At 45.3% G+C, this 17,335-nt stretch overlaps 1 protein-coding gene across 1 annotated transcript; it reads right to left on the reverse strand.

The window, feature by feature from the left end:
- Positions 1–300: 300 nt before the first annotated feature.
- Positions 301–17,026, reverse strand: LOC306710115 (chondroitin sulfate proteoglycan 4-like; the record flags this gene model as incomplete). The annotated part of the gene is made up of 22 exons (XM_079178506.1): positions 301–2,022; positions 2,112–2,693; positions 2,987–3,139; positions 3,482–3,878; positions 4,036–4,207; positions 4,326–4,521; positions 4,624–4,799; positions 5,393–5,524; positions 5,664–5,865; positions 6,045–6,221; positions 6,491–6,673; positions 6,822–7,007; positions 7,126–7,260; positions 7,594–8,085; positions 8,347–8,439; positions 9,152–10,474; positions 10,758–10,866; positions 11,255–11,376; positions 12,221–12,631; positions 12,764–13,882; positions 14,566–14,729; positions 16,963–17,026. 22 exons carry the CDS (start codon positions 17,024–17,026, stop codon positions 940–942), a joined length of 7,671 nt encoding a protein of 2,556 aa, XP_079034632.1. The 3' UTR covers positions 301–939.
- Between the last annotated feature and the right edge of the window lie 309 nt (positions 17,027–17,335).

Here is a 17,335-nt window from a genome sequence, read left to right on the forward strand (position 1 = left end):
AATCCTTGAATATTGAATGGCTCTGCAGGCTGAGGCCTATACTTTATAACTCTAAAGGAGGGTTATGTAAATGTCACACTGACTGTTGATTGCATGTATGCGTTTGAGATTAACACACAGAAGTCTTTAAGAAATCCTTTTTATTAAAAATAAATCTTTCACAGTGCACGGCAAACATTAAAAGGGGTCACGGGTGAAGAAGTGAGGAAGCTACCAGTGTCTCTACGTCTCACTGGGTATTAATACTGTATGGTTTATCAGAAAAGGTTTCATGACAACTCACTGCCGTAAAGAGCGGCGAATGTTATAAAAAAAAAATAGTTTGCATGCATAGACTTGGAAGCTTACAGTACTTTTAGTCACGAGCACAAACAGGCAGTATACGATCTACCAGCTGACATGCAAGGTTTTGAACACATCAACTCTGTACGGTTACAATGTTGTAGGTGAGCGGTGTCAATTACCGGCTACGCCACTAACTCTTTTGAACAAAAATGTGGCTACATGAAATCTGGTACAGTAATGTGAAGCTCAGTCTATGTTTCACTCCCTTGCTCAGCCGCAACTTCAAAAACGTGTGCTTTATTCGTCACAGCCATAGAAGTTACAGTCAGTGTTTTGAGGAATTAGTCAGACTGACTGCTGCAAAAGTGGTATGTCTATGTGTCTCGCCACTGCAGTACAATTACAGCTCCTAGGTGATGTTTTACGGATTAAATGACATACATTTCAGTACATTGTTACTACAACAAAGATGAGTTCAGTTCAAGTTAGTTTTGTGAAATTATACATTATATATTTCCTACAAATCTCCTCAACAAATGTACATATTTTTGTCTGTGCCTTAGATGACTACAGCTGTCCCCTGGATAGTACACATGTGCTATTTATACACCAAAATACACCTCTAAGGCACAGTTTTTCTTTGGACATCTTCCATCAAACCCAGTACTGGTTGTCTTTAAGAGTCGGAGTAGGGGACCTAGATCTCAGAGACGTTTGGAATCCTGCAGCTACCATATCTTTTTCAATACTTTTACCACCTCTAATATTCCCATCGCCACCTGCTCCATCAGCTTCAAATGGCCCCCAGAAGGTCATCCCAGGGGCCAGACTCCTCCTTCTGGGACTCAGAGGTACCCTGGGGGAGGTAGGGCAGCTTGCAGGGCCCAGCGGGGTGACCACCACAGAGGGCATAGCCACGCTCCGCTCCGCCCGGCCCAGGTAAGGGCTGCCCTCAGAGGGTAACGTCACTGCGGCGAGCTGCTGGAGGAGCCGCAGCCGGGCCTGCTTCTCCTTGCGGCGGCGGAACACCAGAATCAAAACTACGAGGATTATAATGAGGAACAAACAGGCCAGCAGCGGCAGGATAATGAGGAGAGGGTCGGAGGCGGGGCGAGGGAGGATCTCAACGTGGACCGGGTGTTTGCCAGGAGGGAGTGCTGGAACATGTTTGTCTGAGACAGAAGGAGTGTGGGGCTGTGAGTCATGACTATGATCCCCTCCCGCTCCCTCTGCACGACTCCCTGATCTTCCTCTATGACTGCCGCTGCGTGTGTGGTTCCCCCAGCGGCTGTGAGGCCTCAACTTGTGCTGTGTCCTGTTGTGGTTCTTATGTGACAAAATGTGGGGGGGCAAGCCCACCCCGTCCCCGCTGAGCGTCGTGGAACCCCCTCTTCCAGTCGTAGTCTTATTGTGTGTCGGAAGTCGGGTTGTCGTTTGTTCGCGACTTGCGCCGTCTGTGTTCGAGCCGCTTGGACCGTGATGCATCTGGTGGTGGGGAAAGATGGTGAAGTGAAGCTCGCCCTTCGCTGGTTGGACGTTTCCAGCCTTCAGCAGGAAGATGAAAGAATCATTGAGAGGCGTGGCGGGGGCGTGGCCCCCAGCTGTAGCAAGTGCTGATTTGTTGTCATGCTGCCGGCTGTCGCTGAGAGTCTCCTGGATGGCGACCCGGCCTTGCACCACGTCTCTGAACGTAAACGACTTCAGCACCTCTGATGCTCGGTTAGGGTCATAGGTCATCTGCAAACAAGCACACACAGACATGAGAGAATGAACTGAAATTAGATGATTAGACTGAAAGTGTAACTGAGGTTTCTGCACAGCTTTACCTTCACTAGTTTTCCATGCTTTGGCGGCGACAGAACCTGAAAGACCGGGTCGGCTCGGCTGATTCTGGCCAGCTCGGATGCGTCGATCATGGCTTTCCCCAGCTTCACAGCGATCCCACTGGGCACTCTCACTGGCTCCCTCAGGTAGATCAGAGGCCTCACTGTCACCTTCACCGTCTGTGCTGTTACATTTCCATAGTCAACACCGGGTGACGAGGCTGACACCGAGACTTGGAAGCTGTCCTCTGATTCGCTGAGATCCGTCATGTGATAGACAACGCGTCCTGACTGCACGTCCTCGTGGCGGAAGGTTGCGACTTCCTGGTCGTTAATGGCGATGCGTCCGTGGCGAGGGTGCGTGGTGACCGCGTAGGTGATGTTGACCGGCCTGCGACTGTTGGTTTGAGCTGCAAACTGGTCGGTTGTCAGGACCACGGCGGTCCTGCCTTGAACCAACGACAGGCCAGTGTTGTTCACCATGGAGACAGAGGGCTTCATCACCTCCAAACTAAACAGTTTGTAGAGTGGGCGATGATGACCGTCGGTTACGTTGAAGTAGAAAACACCCGTTGAGGGCTCTCCCTGACAGAGGGAACACAGGAAGGAAGGATTCAAAGAAAACACCAAAGAAGGGTACTGGCACACTCAAACACACCAACACAAAGACTGGAAATCATTTGTATCTGAAAGTCAGGAAACATTCATTTAAAGAAAACTAACCTATGATTTAGGGTCAGGGTTAACCGAATTTAAACCCCCTGATTTAGGACGATTAGCTGCCATCAGAAGGTATCGCATACAAATTACACACATTTGGCGGCCTTCAAATGGACAACCCTATCACACACATTTTCTTCAGCAGGCTGACTCTTCACCTGCTGTATAAAGTGCAGCCGGCCGTGGTTGACGTCGTACTGGGTGAAGGAGGTCACCGGCTCCAGTCTCTCCCCCAGCGTCAGGTAGCCGTTGTTGGGCTTACTGATCACAAGGTAGTGCAGCTCCTCTGGAGGGGTGTCATGGTCCTCAACCTGGACATGTACAGGATTGTATTTTACTATACTCTAAAAGTAAACACTGAAGTATTGTTGCTGCTTGTCTAATCTAATCTTAAAAGGCGTGCATAGAAAACCCATCCTTTGTCCCGAAAATGATCATTTCCTGGGGAATAAATATACTATCAGCATCCCTGTTGTTATTGCGACTTAATGACTTTGGGAATAACACTGTGGATGTTTAATATTCTAATTGTCATTAAGAGAAAAAGGCTTCGACATTTAAGATACATTGGTGGGATATTGCCACTTTGCTTTTGAACCATAAACATGCAGCCCTAACCACAGCCAAACCTGCTCTCTTAACACTTGGCTCACATGCAGATTGTCCGGTCCAAGTACGGCTCTCTCTCCGACAACGACCTTCATACTCGGGGCGCTGCTCCTGATGAGCGGCGGCTGGTCGTTGACCGGTGTCACCGTGATGTTGAACGTGTCCGTCACCGCCAGCCTGTCCCCGGCACGGCGATGAGAAACCACGTCTAATGACGAAAGGGAGGACGATGAGGCTGAATAGAGAGGTGAAAGGGACGAAGAGGAGGAAGAGGAGGAGGAAAAAGCAGATAAGGTAGAGGATGAGGAGGAAGAGGAGAAGAGATCCAAAGGAGCAACCCAGGCCCGGAAAGTGAAGCTGTCGCTCGTCGTCTCTGAGTCATCATGGACATATGTGATGCCGAACTTGTCAAGGGTGACTTGAGAGAAATCAGGTTGGTTCCTGGGAAAGTAAAAAATAAAAAATAAAAACTTCATAATTGCAAGGTTGCTTAGTAGTGTTTGGGAAATGGTTTCGTTGTAGTCAGCAGTGAATTGTCAACACATGAAAACACAAAGAAAAAAAAATCTATTGAGGCAAGAAGAACAGAACAAAGCACCTGGTGAGGTTATGTCCTTGTATAGACAGAGCCCCGTGGCGCGGCAGGGAAATCAGGCGGTACAGGATGTGGTGGTCTTTCCGGTGCGGCTCAGGGACTTTCCCAAGGAGATTGGAGGCATCGAGTTTAGACCGGTCAATCGTCACCCTGCCTCCCTCGGCCACCACAGCACCTGCATGACACATACGAACACCTCACTTGGTCCACTTGAACTTATATTCTTCATGGTACGGATATATATCAAATAAGAAATAGAGATTTTTTTTTGCACACACTCATTCGCACAGTACCCGCGTTGCTCAGCAGTCTGGTCTTGGGTTGAGGGCTGTCGTGATGTTCGTTAGCCTGATAGGAGATTAAGATGGTGAAGGTGTGTGGAGGAAGGAAAGCGGGAGGAGAGGACACGGTGAAAGAGAAAGCGTCTGCAGCCGACCATCCCACTGACTGTGGCCTGTTCTGATCGTACAAAATGACCCCATCTTTCACCTGAGAGACGAAGACATGACGAAGCACAAAGGGCATCCTTTTATTTGAGAAGTAAACTAAAACGTTGCCTTTTTGTTTTGCGAAGACACACGCGTCCCCTACCATGCTTTGTGTGAACGTGGAAATGTTTCTTGTGGAGTTGTCGGGCATACGTCGGACCAGGCGGCCAAGTTTAGGAGGATCAGTTAACGCGAACACCACCGAGGGGCTTCGTCTGATGTCGCTGACATCGTTGGTTACGGCCTGAAGCTCCTGCTCAGAGATTGGTGTCACAGAGCCTTTAAAGGTTGAACAAGATACAGTGAGAGTGATGAGAAGCTCACAACAGAGAAGAGGCAATGAATGATCCTGGTTAAATCTATTATCAGTAGATAATACAGGAATATTGTAAAAAATTAATCAACTACAGTATTAAATGTCCCATACTATCAGAATAACAGCTTCACTTCTGTAACCTTGACCAGAGACGAGTGATACGTGAGTATGTTTACAGGTTAGAACCGCTATCAGCCTGGCACTGACTGGGCGCAGAGGTATTGTGATCTGTTTGTGTCGGCAGAGCAGCAACATACTGTTTAGACTAGTGATGCCACACAGTGCCATCGTAATTTAACTACACTGAAATCAGGCCGCAAACTATTAAACAAATTCATTTAAAAAAACGGTCCAAATACCCAGATCTAGAAGTGATAGATTGACAGGCTGGTTTCAAGGTAACGCTTTATTTTAGAAAGTGTATACGCCAAAACCACATTTACTGTACTTGCGCAGGAAAAGGCCGGCATACGCTTTGCTTCTACCACCACTGTACTTTAGCTGACTGGGTACAAATCCAGAATGTCGAACCAGGTTTTGTTTTGTAAAACCCTACCTGGGTAGACCTCCATGGGATGATTTCTCTGCAGGGTGAGGACCAGAGAGTGGGCAGTTGTGCTGAAGATCTGTCGAGGGGCGAAGTTCACGCCGTCGTTCACCTGGAAGTGAAAGCCACCCGATAGAGCACCTACACGTGAAGAAAGTCAAAATCAAGAAAAAAGAGGGGGGTTTTAGTTTGTATATTCGATTCTCATCTGTTCTCATCTTTAAATATTTGTGTTTCTTTTTCTGAAAACCTATAAATATGGTCCCAAGATGTTACTCACCACTGTGCACGAACATCAATTGTCCGATTTGGATGTGATGTTGGGTGAAGTTCAGGATTTGTCTGGAGAGGGCCCTCTTCAGGGCCAGGTGGCCGTTGCTTGGCGGTGTGACGATGAACTCCAGTCCTTTAGGCTCAGGAGTGTCCGAGTCCTCTGCACTGAGATCATCTGTGGTGATTTCTGTCACTGAACCCACCCACACCTGAGGAAAAGAGAGGAAAGATGGAAGGAAAGGAGGGCTATAAAGTTTAGCTATCAAATTCTCTAACTATGTAACTTAATTTCATCAAAAACATAGAAGTAATCCCATAAATAAAGGTGATGCAGACAGACTCATTTGAACAATCACTTGTCCTATGGGTGTAAATCGTCACTCCCCACCTTCAGACCCTTGTTGGTTGTAACAACCGGCGTCTCATCATCCACAGGTGTGACCTTGATGTGAGCAGTGCAGGGCAGGCTGTGCTTCCTGATTTCCGTCTGATTGGCCACAATGGTGAAGTTGTCTCTCAGTGTGTCGCTGCCATCATGGATATAGGAGATGTACTCACGTTCCACCTGGAAAGAGAAGTCATTGTTGTAACTCCAAATGCAGCTGATGTTAAAGAATGCCGGAACAGAGCAACAAAACAGAGTGTTTTGAAAATATTTGTATCTTTAGACGCAAGAGAAAGTGCTGCTTTGCGAAATTTGTATTGCTAATGAACACACCTTCATTGGATCACACCTTAACAGTCTTTACAGCACAAATCTTCCTTATTATCCCCAATTTACAAACCAAACTTTCCTAAAATGTTCTCTGTGTGTGTGTGTGTGCTCAGTCAAACCTCAGTGTGAGTGAAAGCAGTGATGGGCATCCCCGGGATCCGACTGTGCTCCAAGTGTCCGTGTTGCGGTGGAACGATGATCTGGTACAGGAAGTTCATCCCTGAGAAGTGATGATTGGCCACCTCGATGATGTCAGTGGTCAGTGGCAGGGACGACCCCTCATCAAGGGTCAAGTCAGACACCTGCAGAACAGATGATACTACTGACTGACTGGTCAAAGAAGTTCCTCCTTTGTGTAAGATGTTTGTTAAGAAAATGAATTTCTCTCCCTTTTCATGCAATTCGTTCCTTTTTTTAAGGTCATCTAGCAACTAGACACACATTCTCTACCTGAAGAGGGAGCAGGATAGGGATGATGTCAATCTCTAGCCGGATAGGTGCGACCCTAGTGACCCCGTTGGTTGCCTCCAACAGGACGGAGTCGTTGGTGTGTCCTGCAGCCTGCTGGTGGTAGACGATCAATCCCTGGTTGAGATCTTCCTGGGTGAAGGAATGTGTTGGCTGCTCTTTGATGCCCTGCATGAAGGCACGAAACAGACAAACTTATCAAGTGCTGTTTCTGTGCAATATCTCTGAAACTTTAAAGCTGCAGTGTGCAACTGTCTGTCGGCGTTAAACCTACAGGTGGCTGTATTTGATGGGGGTGCAGCTGTTCTCCGTTGTTGATCTGTTGCTTGTCGTTGGGGGGCAACCGCTGTAGAAAGCCCAGGGCGGGAGGACTTTGGACAGTGAAAACTATCTCCGAGGGCTTGCTGTCCTCATGAACCACCTGTTCAAACAGAACAGAACATATTTACTTATAAATATTACAATGAACTTCTTATATTAACAGACCATTTTTCATCTGTTGTCGAGATGATGTCACTGGAGTGTATTAAAGTCCAGATGAAAACATTTGACTCTGACCGCGATTGCCTTGAAGGGTGAACTTGGAAAATAAATGACTCGGAAAGCATCTGTCAATATTTTCTCAGGTACAGACAATAAACCTTGATATGCTGCAAAGTCCTAGATGCAAGTAATGTATCTTACAATATATGAAACAAATACAGGCTGGTAACCAAGTAATGAATGAGCCATTTGATTATGGTTACTAGCTTACCTCTAAGTGCTCCTTGCTTATGGAGACATACTGCCCCTCCGCCACCACCACTAGACGGTTACTTATGACCGATGGCGGCCTCTGGTGGCTCTCCAGGTAGATTTTTACCATCACTCCAATGTCCAGATGTATCTCCCTCCTCCCTCTTTCCAGCCGCCTCTCTGAGCTCTTCTCCCTGGCTCTTGCCGTCACATTGAACCCATCCGACAACTCATGGCTGCCGTCATGGTGATACGCCAGGCGCCCCGCCACCAAATCTCGCTGGGTGAATATTGAAATTGAATCTGTTGCTGTTACATGATCTCCATCATTAAAGCAGAGCACGCCGTGTTTAGGTGGAAGGAAGACCTCAAATGTCACTTCCTGTGGGTCTCGGATGTCGAGGTTGCTGAAGATGCTGAGGTTGGCAGAGGTCAAGGTTATGATCCCACCTCGCTGGACCATGAGGCCCGTGTTGTTCTCGACCTGAAGGTAGGGATCCTGCGCCATCACCTGCATCAGCCAGTTACACAACAGAAAGAGAAATAAATGATCAGCAGCAACTAAAATCATTTGGCTTATCATGTTCACACTAATAAAGGCATTATGATTTTTAATTACAAGCAAATAATTTGGAAACGCTATAATTAATGCTATAGCACAACATTTAAACTACTAATAAATAACAAATCAACAGTGAAATTGACCAACATCACTGTAAAATATGAATAAATAAAACCATGGATACATCATGCGTGAAGACATTATAATCACCTCCAGCAGTGTTGAAACATAATGTTTCCCATCTGATACGAAAAGCACAAAACGCCCAAAACTCACTCCTCTGTGGACAAACAGCACTTTTTTCTGCGAGGAGAGAAAAGGAAAAAGCATCAGCAGGCTTTATAAAAAAATAAAAAAACTGAAGAAACACCAGTATTACAAGTTAAGTACAAGTTAAGTACTTAGTATCTAGCGGTCAAAGGCAGCCGGATTTTCTGTTTTTTAAAGGAATTTTTGGATCTTCAAACAGCATCTGAAACCCTCTCCCTCTACACCTTTCTAACACTGGAAATGAGGAGCTGCGTCCTTCAATTTTTGCAACTTTCCAAAAATAATAATCCGACAGCATTCATGCACCAATTGGCCAAATGTGCAGAGGGGAGAATCTATTTTATTTTGTGTACAACCAAGTGCAACACAGGAAAACCTTTGAGGACAGACTGTCCTAAAGTATGCGCCCCTATCCCCATTTGCACGAATGTAAAAGGACGACATTTCCTGTCGCCTGACTCACAGTATGTAAATTTTGCGTAAAAATGTAATCTAATCTAATAATGGCCATTGGCCACCTATTTCAGATGTAATTCTCCACCCCTTCCCCTATCTCCTCATTTCTCCTCTATATCTATTGAGAAGTTGCAAGACTTTCAACCTATTTTGTGATCAGTCAGACATTGAAGACCACATGAAGGTTGTTGACATCATGACAAATATCTGAAGACTAACCCTTGAATTGTTAATTCTAAATGTTCTACCTTCTGGATGAACAAGAACCTTCACAGATAATTGTGCTAACCTGCTCCAGGTCCCGTTGTGTGAACTCGTACAGCTTGTGACTGGTATCACTGGCTAGCACCAAGTCTCCCATGGGAATCCCCCTCCGCGTGTACACCAACCAATTGTCCTCAAAGTCCGAGTCGTCATCCCGGTAACGAAGGTCATTCAACGTCACCAACCTCTGCCCATCGCGGGCTACATGGAAAACTTTATCGACAGCCCTGACAGGTCTCTCATCGTTGACGAGCTGCACAGAGATATTAAAGGTGTGTTCAGCTGTGTTCCTATCCTCCTTCCTGCGTTTGTTCGGTTTGTACACCATAATTTGGAAAGTGAAGGAATCCTGCTTGGTCTCGCTGTCATCGTGAACGTACACGATCCTCTCCCCAATGATATCCTGATTTGTAAACGTCACAATATTATCGTTAATGGAAGTCGAGTTGGAAAGGTTGATCCTCCTTAACTGCCCGTGCCCGGGGCTCACCGTAACGCTGTAGTGGACATCCCGGTTACTTGCTGTGTGAGTGAAGAGGATGTCTTTGTTGATGACTCTACTTCCTCCCTCCAGGGTTGAAAGGCCTCTGTTTACAACGGTGACGGTGGTCGACTCGGCATTGATGTTGATTCTGAAGTCGTAAGCTGTTGAGTTGGCGTGTGTTGAGAACACCTGAAAGCTGAACGTGTCTCTCGTGTCATCCTGAAGCATGTTGAGCAGCTCGTACTTCATCAAGCCATCTGTGATGTTCTTTTGGCTGAAGGTCGAGTTCCTTCGTAGATCTTTTTTGTCGAGGAATAGCCGCCCTTTCTTTGGTAATGTTAGAAGCCTGAAGTAGAGGTCGCTCTCATTGACTTTAACACCCTTAGAGATCACATGAAGGTCCTCGGGAGTGACAGCTGCAGACTGAACACCGTCGACCTCCATCTTGCTTCGTGTGATCTTGAAGTGGATCCAGCGCACCACGATGGGGAAAACAACCTCCTCAGTAGCCCGGGAGCCGATGCTGATTTTACATTTGAAGTAATCAGTGATGTTGCTCTGAGTCTGAACGCCATAGTAAGTGCTGAGGTAACGGATCCGTTCTTTTTCTAGAAGCTTCTGAGAGAAGGAAGTTGTCGGTTTCCAGTCGCCACTTGAGTGCAACCGCTGGAGCTCACCATATTGTGGCAGCTCTGCAATGTCATAGCAGATGTCCACTGCCGGATCATTCACATTAACTTTTACAGCAAGGTGAGCGGTTGTGATGAAGGAAGCCCCGCCTTGGTTCACCTCCAGTCCGGTGTTATTCACCAGTTTGTGTTCGAGTGGCACCGCCATGATCCTCAAAACCACTGTGTTGCTCGACTGCGCAAAGGATTAGGGAACAGGGAAACACCAGATGTTGTGATACCAAAGAGGAGGAGATGAAGAAGAAGGCAACAGAAGATGAGGAGAATGAACAGATTAAATAAACAGGAGCAGACGGTTAATAAGTAGTCCACTGTTGTAATATCGAATGGAAACATAAAATGTGTGTGTGCAATAAAACGATTAAGTTAGCAACAGCTGTGCTTTGAGCTACACGCTAATGTTAGCATGCTAACATGCTCACAATGTTGCCTTTTGGGCAAGATAATACATTATTTACCTTCAGCCCGTCGCTGACCCTGAGTGCCAGCCGGGAGGTGGGGACCCCAGTGTGGATAAAGCAGACCTTACCCTCCTCCAGATCGTTCAGTGAGAACAAGTTAATGGCCCTGGAAGATAGACGCAATCCTGTTAACTTCCATGTCCTGATTCCTAACTCTGAATCCTGATTTAAAACATTAACACATCTAGTAGCTGCTAGCATGACTTTTGGCTACGTGGCCACGTGTAACAAGGTACACAAGTGGCTTGGACTGAATGTGGAATGTGACAAGCCCATATCAAAATCTAGCAACCACAGATGTGTCAACAAGCAGTTACAGAGAGCCACACTCTACAATTAGCTTTTGTTCCACTAGCAGGCATTTCACGTTTTATTTATTTTTGCATAGAATATTTTGTTCCATCTGTTTATTTTAACTTTTATCAACCTCTGCCACTTATCCAATAGACCTCCATGGTGGGTTGTGTGATTATTTGCAAAGCCACAGTACAAACCTGCCGGGGTATTCCTGGTGCTCAAGGTGTCCGACCTCAGTTTTGAGGTTACCCAGGGAGCTGAACACCAGCTCTGCAGGACTGCTGTCAGGGTCCCACACCCTCAGCAAATCCGATGTCAGCTGGGGACATAGTGGCTGTATTCATTTTCATTTTATACTTATGTAGCGAACATCCACGGAAAAATTATAAAACTGAAATGTATTAAATACAACAATGACAGAATCTTAACTAATAAACTTCTTTCAATATCTGCTCTCACAACCCATAGGGCACTAAGTTGTTTGACGAGCATCTCATAGACTCAGAGACACGTCCAACTGTGCTTAAACGACTTAAAGACACTGAGTGTATCTAACTGTGGACAGTTGGTAGAATGGGAGTGGTTTTCTGTTATAAATAAATTATAATAAAATGATCTTAGATAGAAATATCTTAGACCTAAAGATCTAAAAGAAATTTGAATTAAAGCTAATATAAAGGTGCTTCACAATCTTCACTGGTGCTTCTCAAACTGTCAACTGCTTAAATCTTCTAAAATAAATGTAATGTTAAAACGTCAATCGACGGATTTCATTGATGGACATCAGTAAATTATATGAGTCACTGATTCTACCTGGTCACATGCAATATTTGTGTGTATATGAAATAATAGATCCCTGTACATCATGGGAAGAACTCCTTAGCAACCCTGAGATTTTCTTGATTAATATAAAATTTTGAAGTTTTCCCTATTTTTTACTAAATTAGGTGGCGTCCTAAATTGAATCTTATGTTAAAATTCTGTTAGTTCAACTAATGGTGTTGTATCACGGAAGCTGAGTACCATCACTTTTTATACAAATATGAGTTTATGATTCATAATTGAGTTATTAATAATAATAATAATTGATTACATCTGCTACAAGCAACCACCCTACAGTTAACCCACTTACACTTAGCATCCGAGTGCTCTGCTGTACCTACCTGTCGTTTGGACTTCTCCAACAGCGTGAAAAGGTTTCCCTCCGGCAGGCTGAGCACAGGTGCATCATTAACGGGACTGATGCTGATATCGAACCGATGCAGGCGGTTACCCCTCAGAAATACAGGAAGCGCCTTCTTATTGCTGGAGAATACCGAAAACATGAAGAAGTCATGCTGGTCCTCTGAACCACTGTGAACGTATATCACACGGCCCTGCCACAAGTCCAGCATACTGAAAGTACGGTCGACCTCTCCTGCTCCTAGTGTGATAGTCCTCTCCTGGCCTTCCCCCAGCATCCCATCAGGGTCAGGACTGAGGTCCAGCCGGAGCTGGCCGTGGACAGGCTGCCCCTCGATGCGGAACAGCAGTTGGGATGGATGAATGCCCAATTTCCGAAAATCCAGATTCACCTAAAAAGGGAGAGCAAATAGGAACTGACTTGGGGTTATTATGCGAAAACGACACAACTCCATGTTATTCTTACTGACAATGATGTATAAGAAACCTGTCACTTAACTAAAAGTGAAAACTAAAAGTCCTACCCTCATGTGTTTGGGCTCCAGTGGTGCCCGGCCTCCCTCCAAAACTTCAAGCTTTCTCAGCAACAAAAAGTTATTGTTCTTCTTATTGTTGGCAACTGGTTGTGTGGTTGTAACATCAAACTCGGGACGATCTGTTGGACTCGAGGTGGTCACCGCACCTGGAACCTGCTCCGTCTTACAGCCTACAGTGATGTCTTTGGTGACGGCAGCATGAGGCAAGCCTGTTTTTTGAGCATTCACCCTAATTTCTCTGAGGCAGCCTTTAAAGGAGCCTCCCCGCCCAGCCGGTTGCCCCCCAGGCACAGCGGACAGCAACCCAGCTCGCCTTGCATCCCCCCGTGCTTCTTTGTCCAGCCCTCCCAGGAAGAGAGGCCCTTTGAGCTGGATGACCTGGAGCTCCAGACTCAGGGTGGCCTGAACCAACTCCTCACCCACCTTCAGCTGGATGCTGTTGGGCAGCAGGTGCAGCTGGATTGGGTACCACGTGTGGTTGCTGTGAACATGCGTTAGAGAACGCAGCTCAGTCTTGCTGCCCTCTCCATTTCCTACGGTTGCCACCAGGTTACCATCTCTGATCTGTATGGCAACAAATCCTCCCTGGTTGCCAGCGCTATAGAGAACCATGCCATCTTCTTCTCTTGCAGAGGGGTGCAATTCACATTCAAACAGCCCCTCCTGCGGCACTTCCCACGGGGGGAGAGAGATAAAAGCTTTAGAGCTGAAAAAGCTAACAGAATCTTCTTCCGTTGCCGAAAACTGCGGACTACAGCCCAGAGATACCTCGTGGACGCTCTTGTACCCAGAATAAGGCCTTAGGCTTGACAACAGGTTATGTTGATTGAACACAACTTCATCTACACAGCCTCGAAACCCAGCGGAGATGTTGAGAAGGAACGGGTGGTTCAGTCCGGCTGTCCCGCCAACAAAAAGCCCGTCCCCGACACTGAGCTCCAGGTCTGGTCCTGGCATATGGAGGCTGGAATGAGAGTTTCGGTCCACGGTCATGTTGACATTATGGTGGTCGTGGGTCAGCTCCATGGAGTGCCACGCCAGGTCACTAAGATGGATGCCCTTTTCTGAGCGTAGCGAACGCTCACCTGAGCCCAGGTCCAGACGGACCTGAGGGATGAAGGGGGAGTAGAGAAAGAGTGAGGAAAGGAAGAATAAAAGGTGATAGCCAAGACCAATGAAATGTCTTTGTATTTCTTCTCTTTGCCAAAAAAAATACAAACTTGAATTAGTAAGAATGCAAGCATAACATGATGATGAGATCTTGAATTTGCACAATTCATAACAGAATCAAGGGACTTGTTAACTGTGTTAAAGCATTATTCCACACAAAAGTAACCAAACTCTTGTATGAGTTGCTCCCTTGCAGTGTACTTGGAGTTTCTCTTAACGAGGGTCATGAAGGAACTTGTTCTGAAAGTGCCAGGGGGATATTTCTTTTTCTCTCTGCGAGCAATCCGACACCGAGCTGTGTGTGTGTGTTCAGACTTCTCTCTGTCTCTCCTTCAGATAGTTAATGGCAATATATGAGCTAGAATGGCCCAAGGGACACATATTTCCTCTTGTTTTGAAGGTGTGAGGCATCTTTAAGTGAGAGCCACTGAACCGCTTTTATTTGGACTCATTTGTACTTATATTACTAAAATCCAAATGGTCTTTCCCCAACCAAACCTGACCATTTTTGCTCTTTAAATGGACAATAAACATGTCTTGCTTGTTTGTCACCCATGAATAGATTCCTGTCAGTTGCTTTAGACACGTGCGCTACTGTCCTAACATGTCCTTATGCCTACCTGCAGGCGCCCAGAGAGGAGCTCCAGCAGCAAGAAGTCTCTGCGTCCAGCTGCCAAAAACAGCATGCCCGCCGGACTGGAGGTTCGGAAACGCACATGGAGCAAAGTCTGAATGGACGCCTCCACTGTCCGCAGGTGGATGTATCCATCCCCGTAGAACGACACTACAACAATGAACAAGAAGACAGGTAGGAAGTAGAGGTTTTAGCTGTTGCCAGAATAGTCGGCTCATTCAATCTCTTTTATATGTGTATCTTAAAAAACCCAAATAATAAAATGAACATTTGGTGACCAAAGGCATTCTCCCAGCAGAGGCTCTTCCATTAATCTGTATTGACCAGCTTTCCAATATGGTGTCTGCTCTGCACTTTAAACTCGCTATCTGAATCAATTAATGACAACTAATGCATTCTGAAGCGGGTCATCCCGAAATGTTCAGATGCTAATAAGAGTTCACCGTTGACCCAAATGACGCAGATTGAACATTTAGTAAACATTTCTCAGACAGAGCTGCTCTGACAGCACGATCACACAACTCAAATTGGGAACCCGTGATCCAAATATAAATAAAAATGTGAAAAGGACCACTATTTAAATGAATTAACGACGATTGATATTGCATTAACATTGCATCCTCATGCCAGATACCAGCTAGTTTGAATTTGTAACAGTTAGCCAAAAGTCTACAGCCATGCCAGTGGAGTGCAATGCAAACATCAGCATGCTAACATGCTCACAATTACAATACTGACATGCTGAAGTTTATCAGGTATACTTCCTGTAGTGAAAACAACACAAAGGTCAACCTGATGGTGGTACACGAGGTAAAAAGTTACGGGGCCTCCAAAATCATTACGATGCATTATCTGGGAACCGTGAATGTTTATACAAATTTGTATGCGATCTATCTAATAGTGGTTGCGATACCAACCAGCCAACCGTCTATTCATTGTCCCTAAAGCCCCGGTATAAAAAACACTTTTTCATTCTAGGGTTTTATAATTGTGTCTATATGTAATTACACTGTGCTTGTATTTAATAGTGAAGCCAGTGTCCCCAGGACTCACATCTGTGAATGAAACAGTCTTCATTTCAATCAATTTGACCTACAAAGCAGCTGTTGCAGCTATTGGAGCACTTTGTTAAAATGACAATGATCAATTAGTTGAACACATAGCAAGTAGAGGTCAAAGAGAGAGAGAGACAGAGAGAGAGAGAGTGTGTGTGTGTGTGTGTGTGTGTGTGTGTGTGTGTGTGTGTGTGTGTGGTTAGGAATGGCTGACACTCTTAAAACTCTATGAGACTGAACACCAGATAGAATTTAAAGAAGTGTTTCAATGATTCAAATGAAAGCACAGAGAGAGTTTTACACATCAGACTCAGATAAAAGAGTTTACAACCATTCAACATAGTGTTCAGTCTCTTCATATTGGTTTTTGTTGCAGCATCTGCCAAGTTGGCCAACATTGCTTATAAATTTGTTCAATTACAGATTTTGTTGAACATTAGGATATATAATTGTGGTTTAAATTCAATAATTGTTTTGCTTTTTGTAGTATAAATACCTTTTAAATAATTGATATCAAACAACGGAATAATGATCTTTTGCATTCGTTCTTCTGCATTCCACATCATCATTTATCCTTATGGCTTATTATTTTATTGCCTTTAAATCCTTTCTGGTAGGGAAATACTGCCTGCAAAATAAAAAAAATAAAAACACATTTGGTACTGGTCCCTGTGAGAAGCACTCAGTCAGCAGGCCGTCCCAGCATGCCGCTCTGCATAAAGCCTATAAGCCTGCTGTCAGTACAACCCATGCCTGTCCATCTATCTCTAATCTGCCTCTATGATACCAGTGAACATTGGATTATTAGTAATCTTCCAACAGTGACGGACACACCTTGAATGTGAGTGCAGGTCTTTAATGCGCTGTCATGAGCGGATACCACCAGTGGAAAACGTTTAACAACCAAACTCATTTAGTGACATCAGATGTCTAATTATAACCCTGAATTCAGCAGCATATTGCCATAAATCTGCAGACAATATTAGACTGGATTATTAGACATTAAGCTGCCAACTCTCACAGACACATTTTAACCTAATCAATTGCTGTAAAACCGCATTTGCAACTTTATTCCTATCATCTCCTGCACCAATTCATTAACGGTTGATACAGCTTGTGTGTGAATGTTAAACGTTGACTTTACTAAATGTGCACTGACAACCATTAACAACTATAGTTGCATGCAAGTTGGCGTGCTTCTAGAAAGGGAAACATTTTCACAGCATTATCAGTTCTATTATAACAATGCAACAAATCATGCACCTGTAATCAAGTGGAATAATTGTTCTCAGGTAACTTGTGCATGTTATCTTCTGCAGTGCCCTTACCTGCATAAACGTGTCCTGTGGAAATCAGCAGGAGCAGAAACAGATCAGCAACAAGACTCCCCATTCTTAGCTAGGCCCCTAAAATCATTTAGTTAAGAGCAACATCTGGCTGCTTGATTGTGCCGTCCATTGTCTGTACTGCACAGCACCGGCCCTCATTTCAACCACTGGCAACTTCCAGACAGCCTCTACTTGCTTTGCTGGCTTTGGTTTACAGTCTTTTAAAAAAAAATGTACCTGTGCCTGCTGCTGGCAAAGCACACAGCGAGGTGGAGCTCCACCCTTGGATCCTCCCCGTTGGCTGATGGAGTGCTTGGTACCGAACATGAACACAGGGGGGAGGTGTCACAACACATACGGAGACAGAAAGGAA

This window comes from Pholis gunnellus (assembly GCF_910591455.1).
Source record: "Pholis gunnellus genome assembly, chromosome: 18".
NCBI lineage: Eukaryota > Metazoa > Chordata > Actinopteri > Perciformes > Pholidae > Pholis > Pholis gunnellus.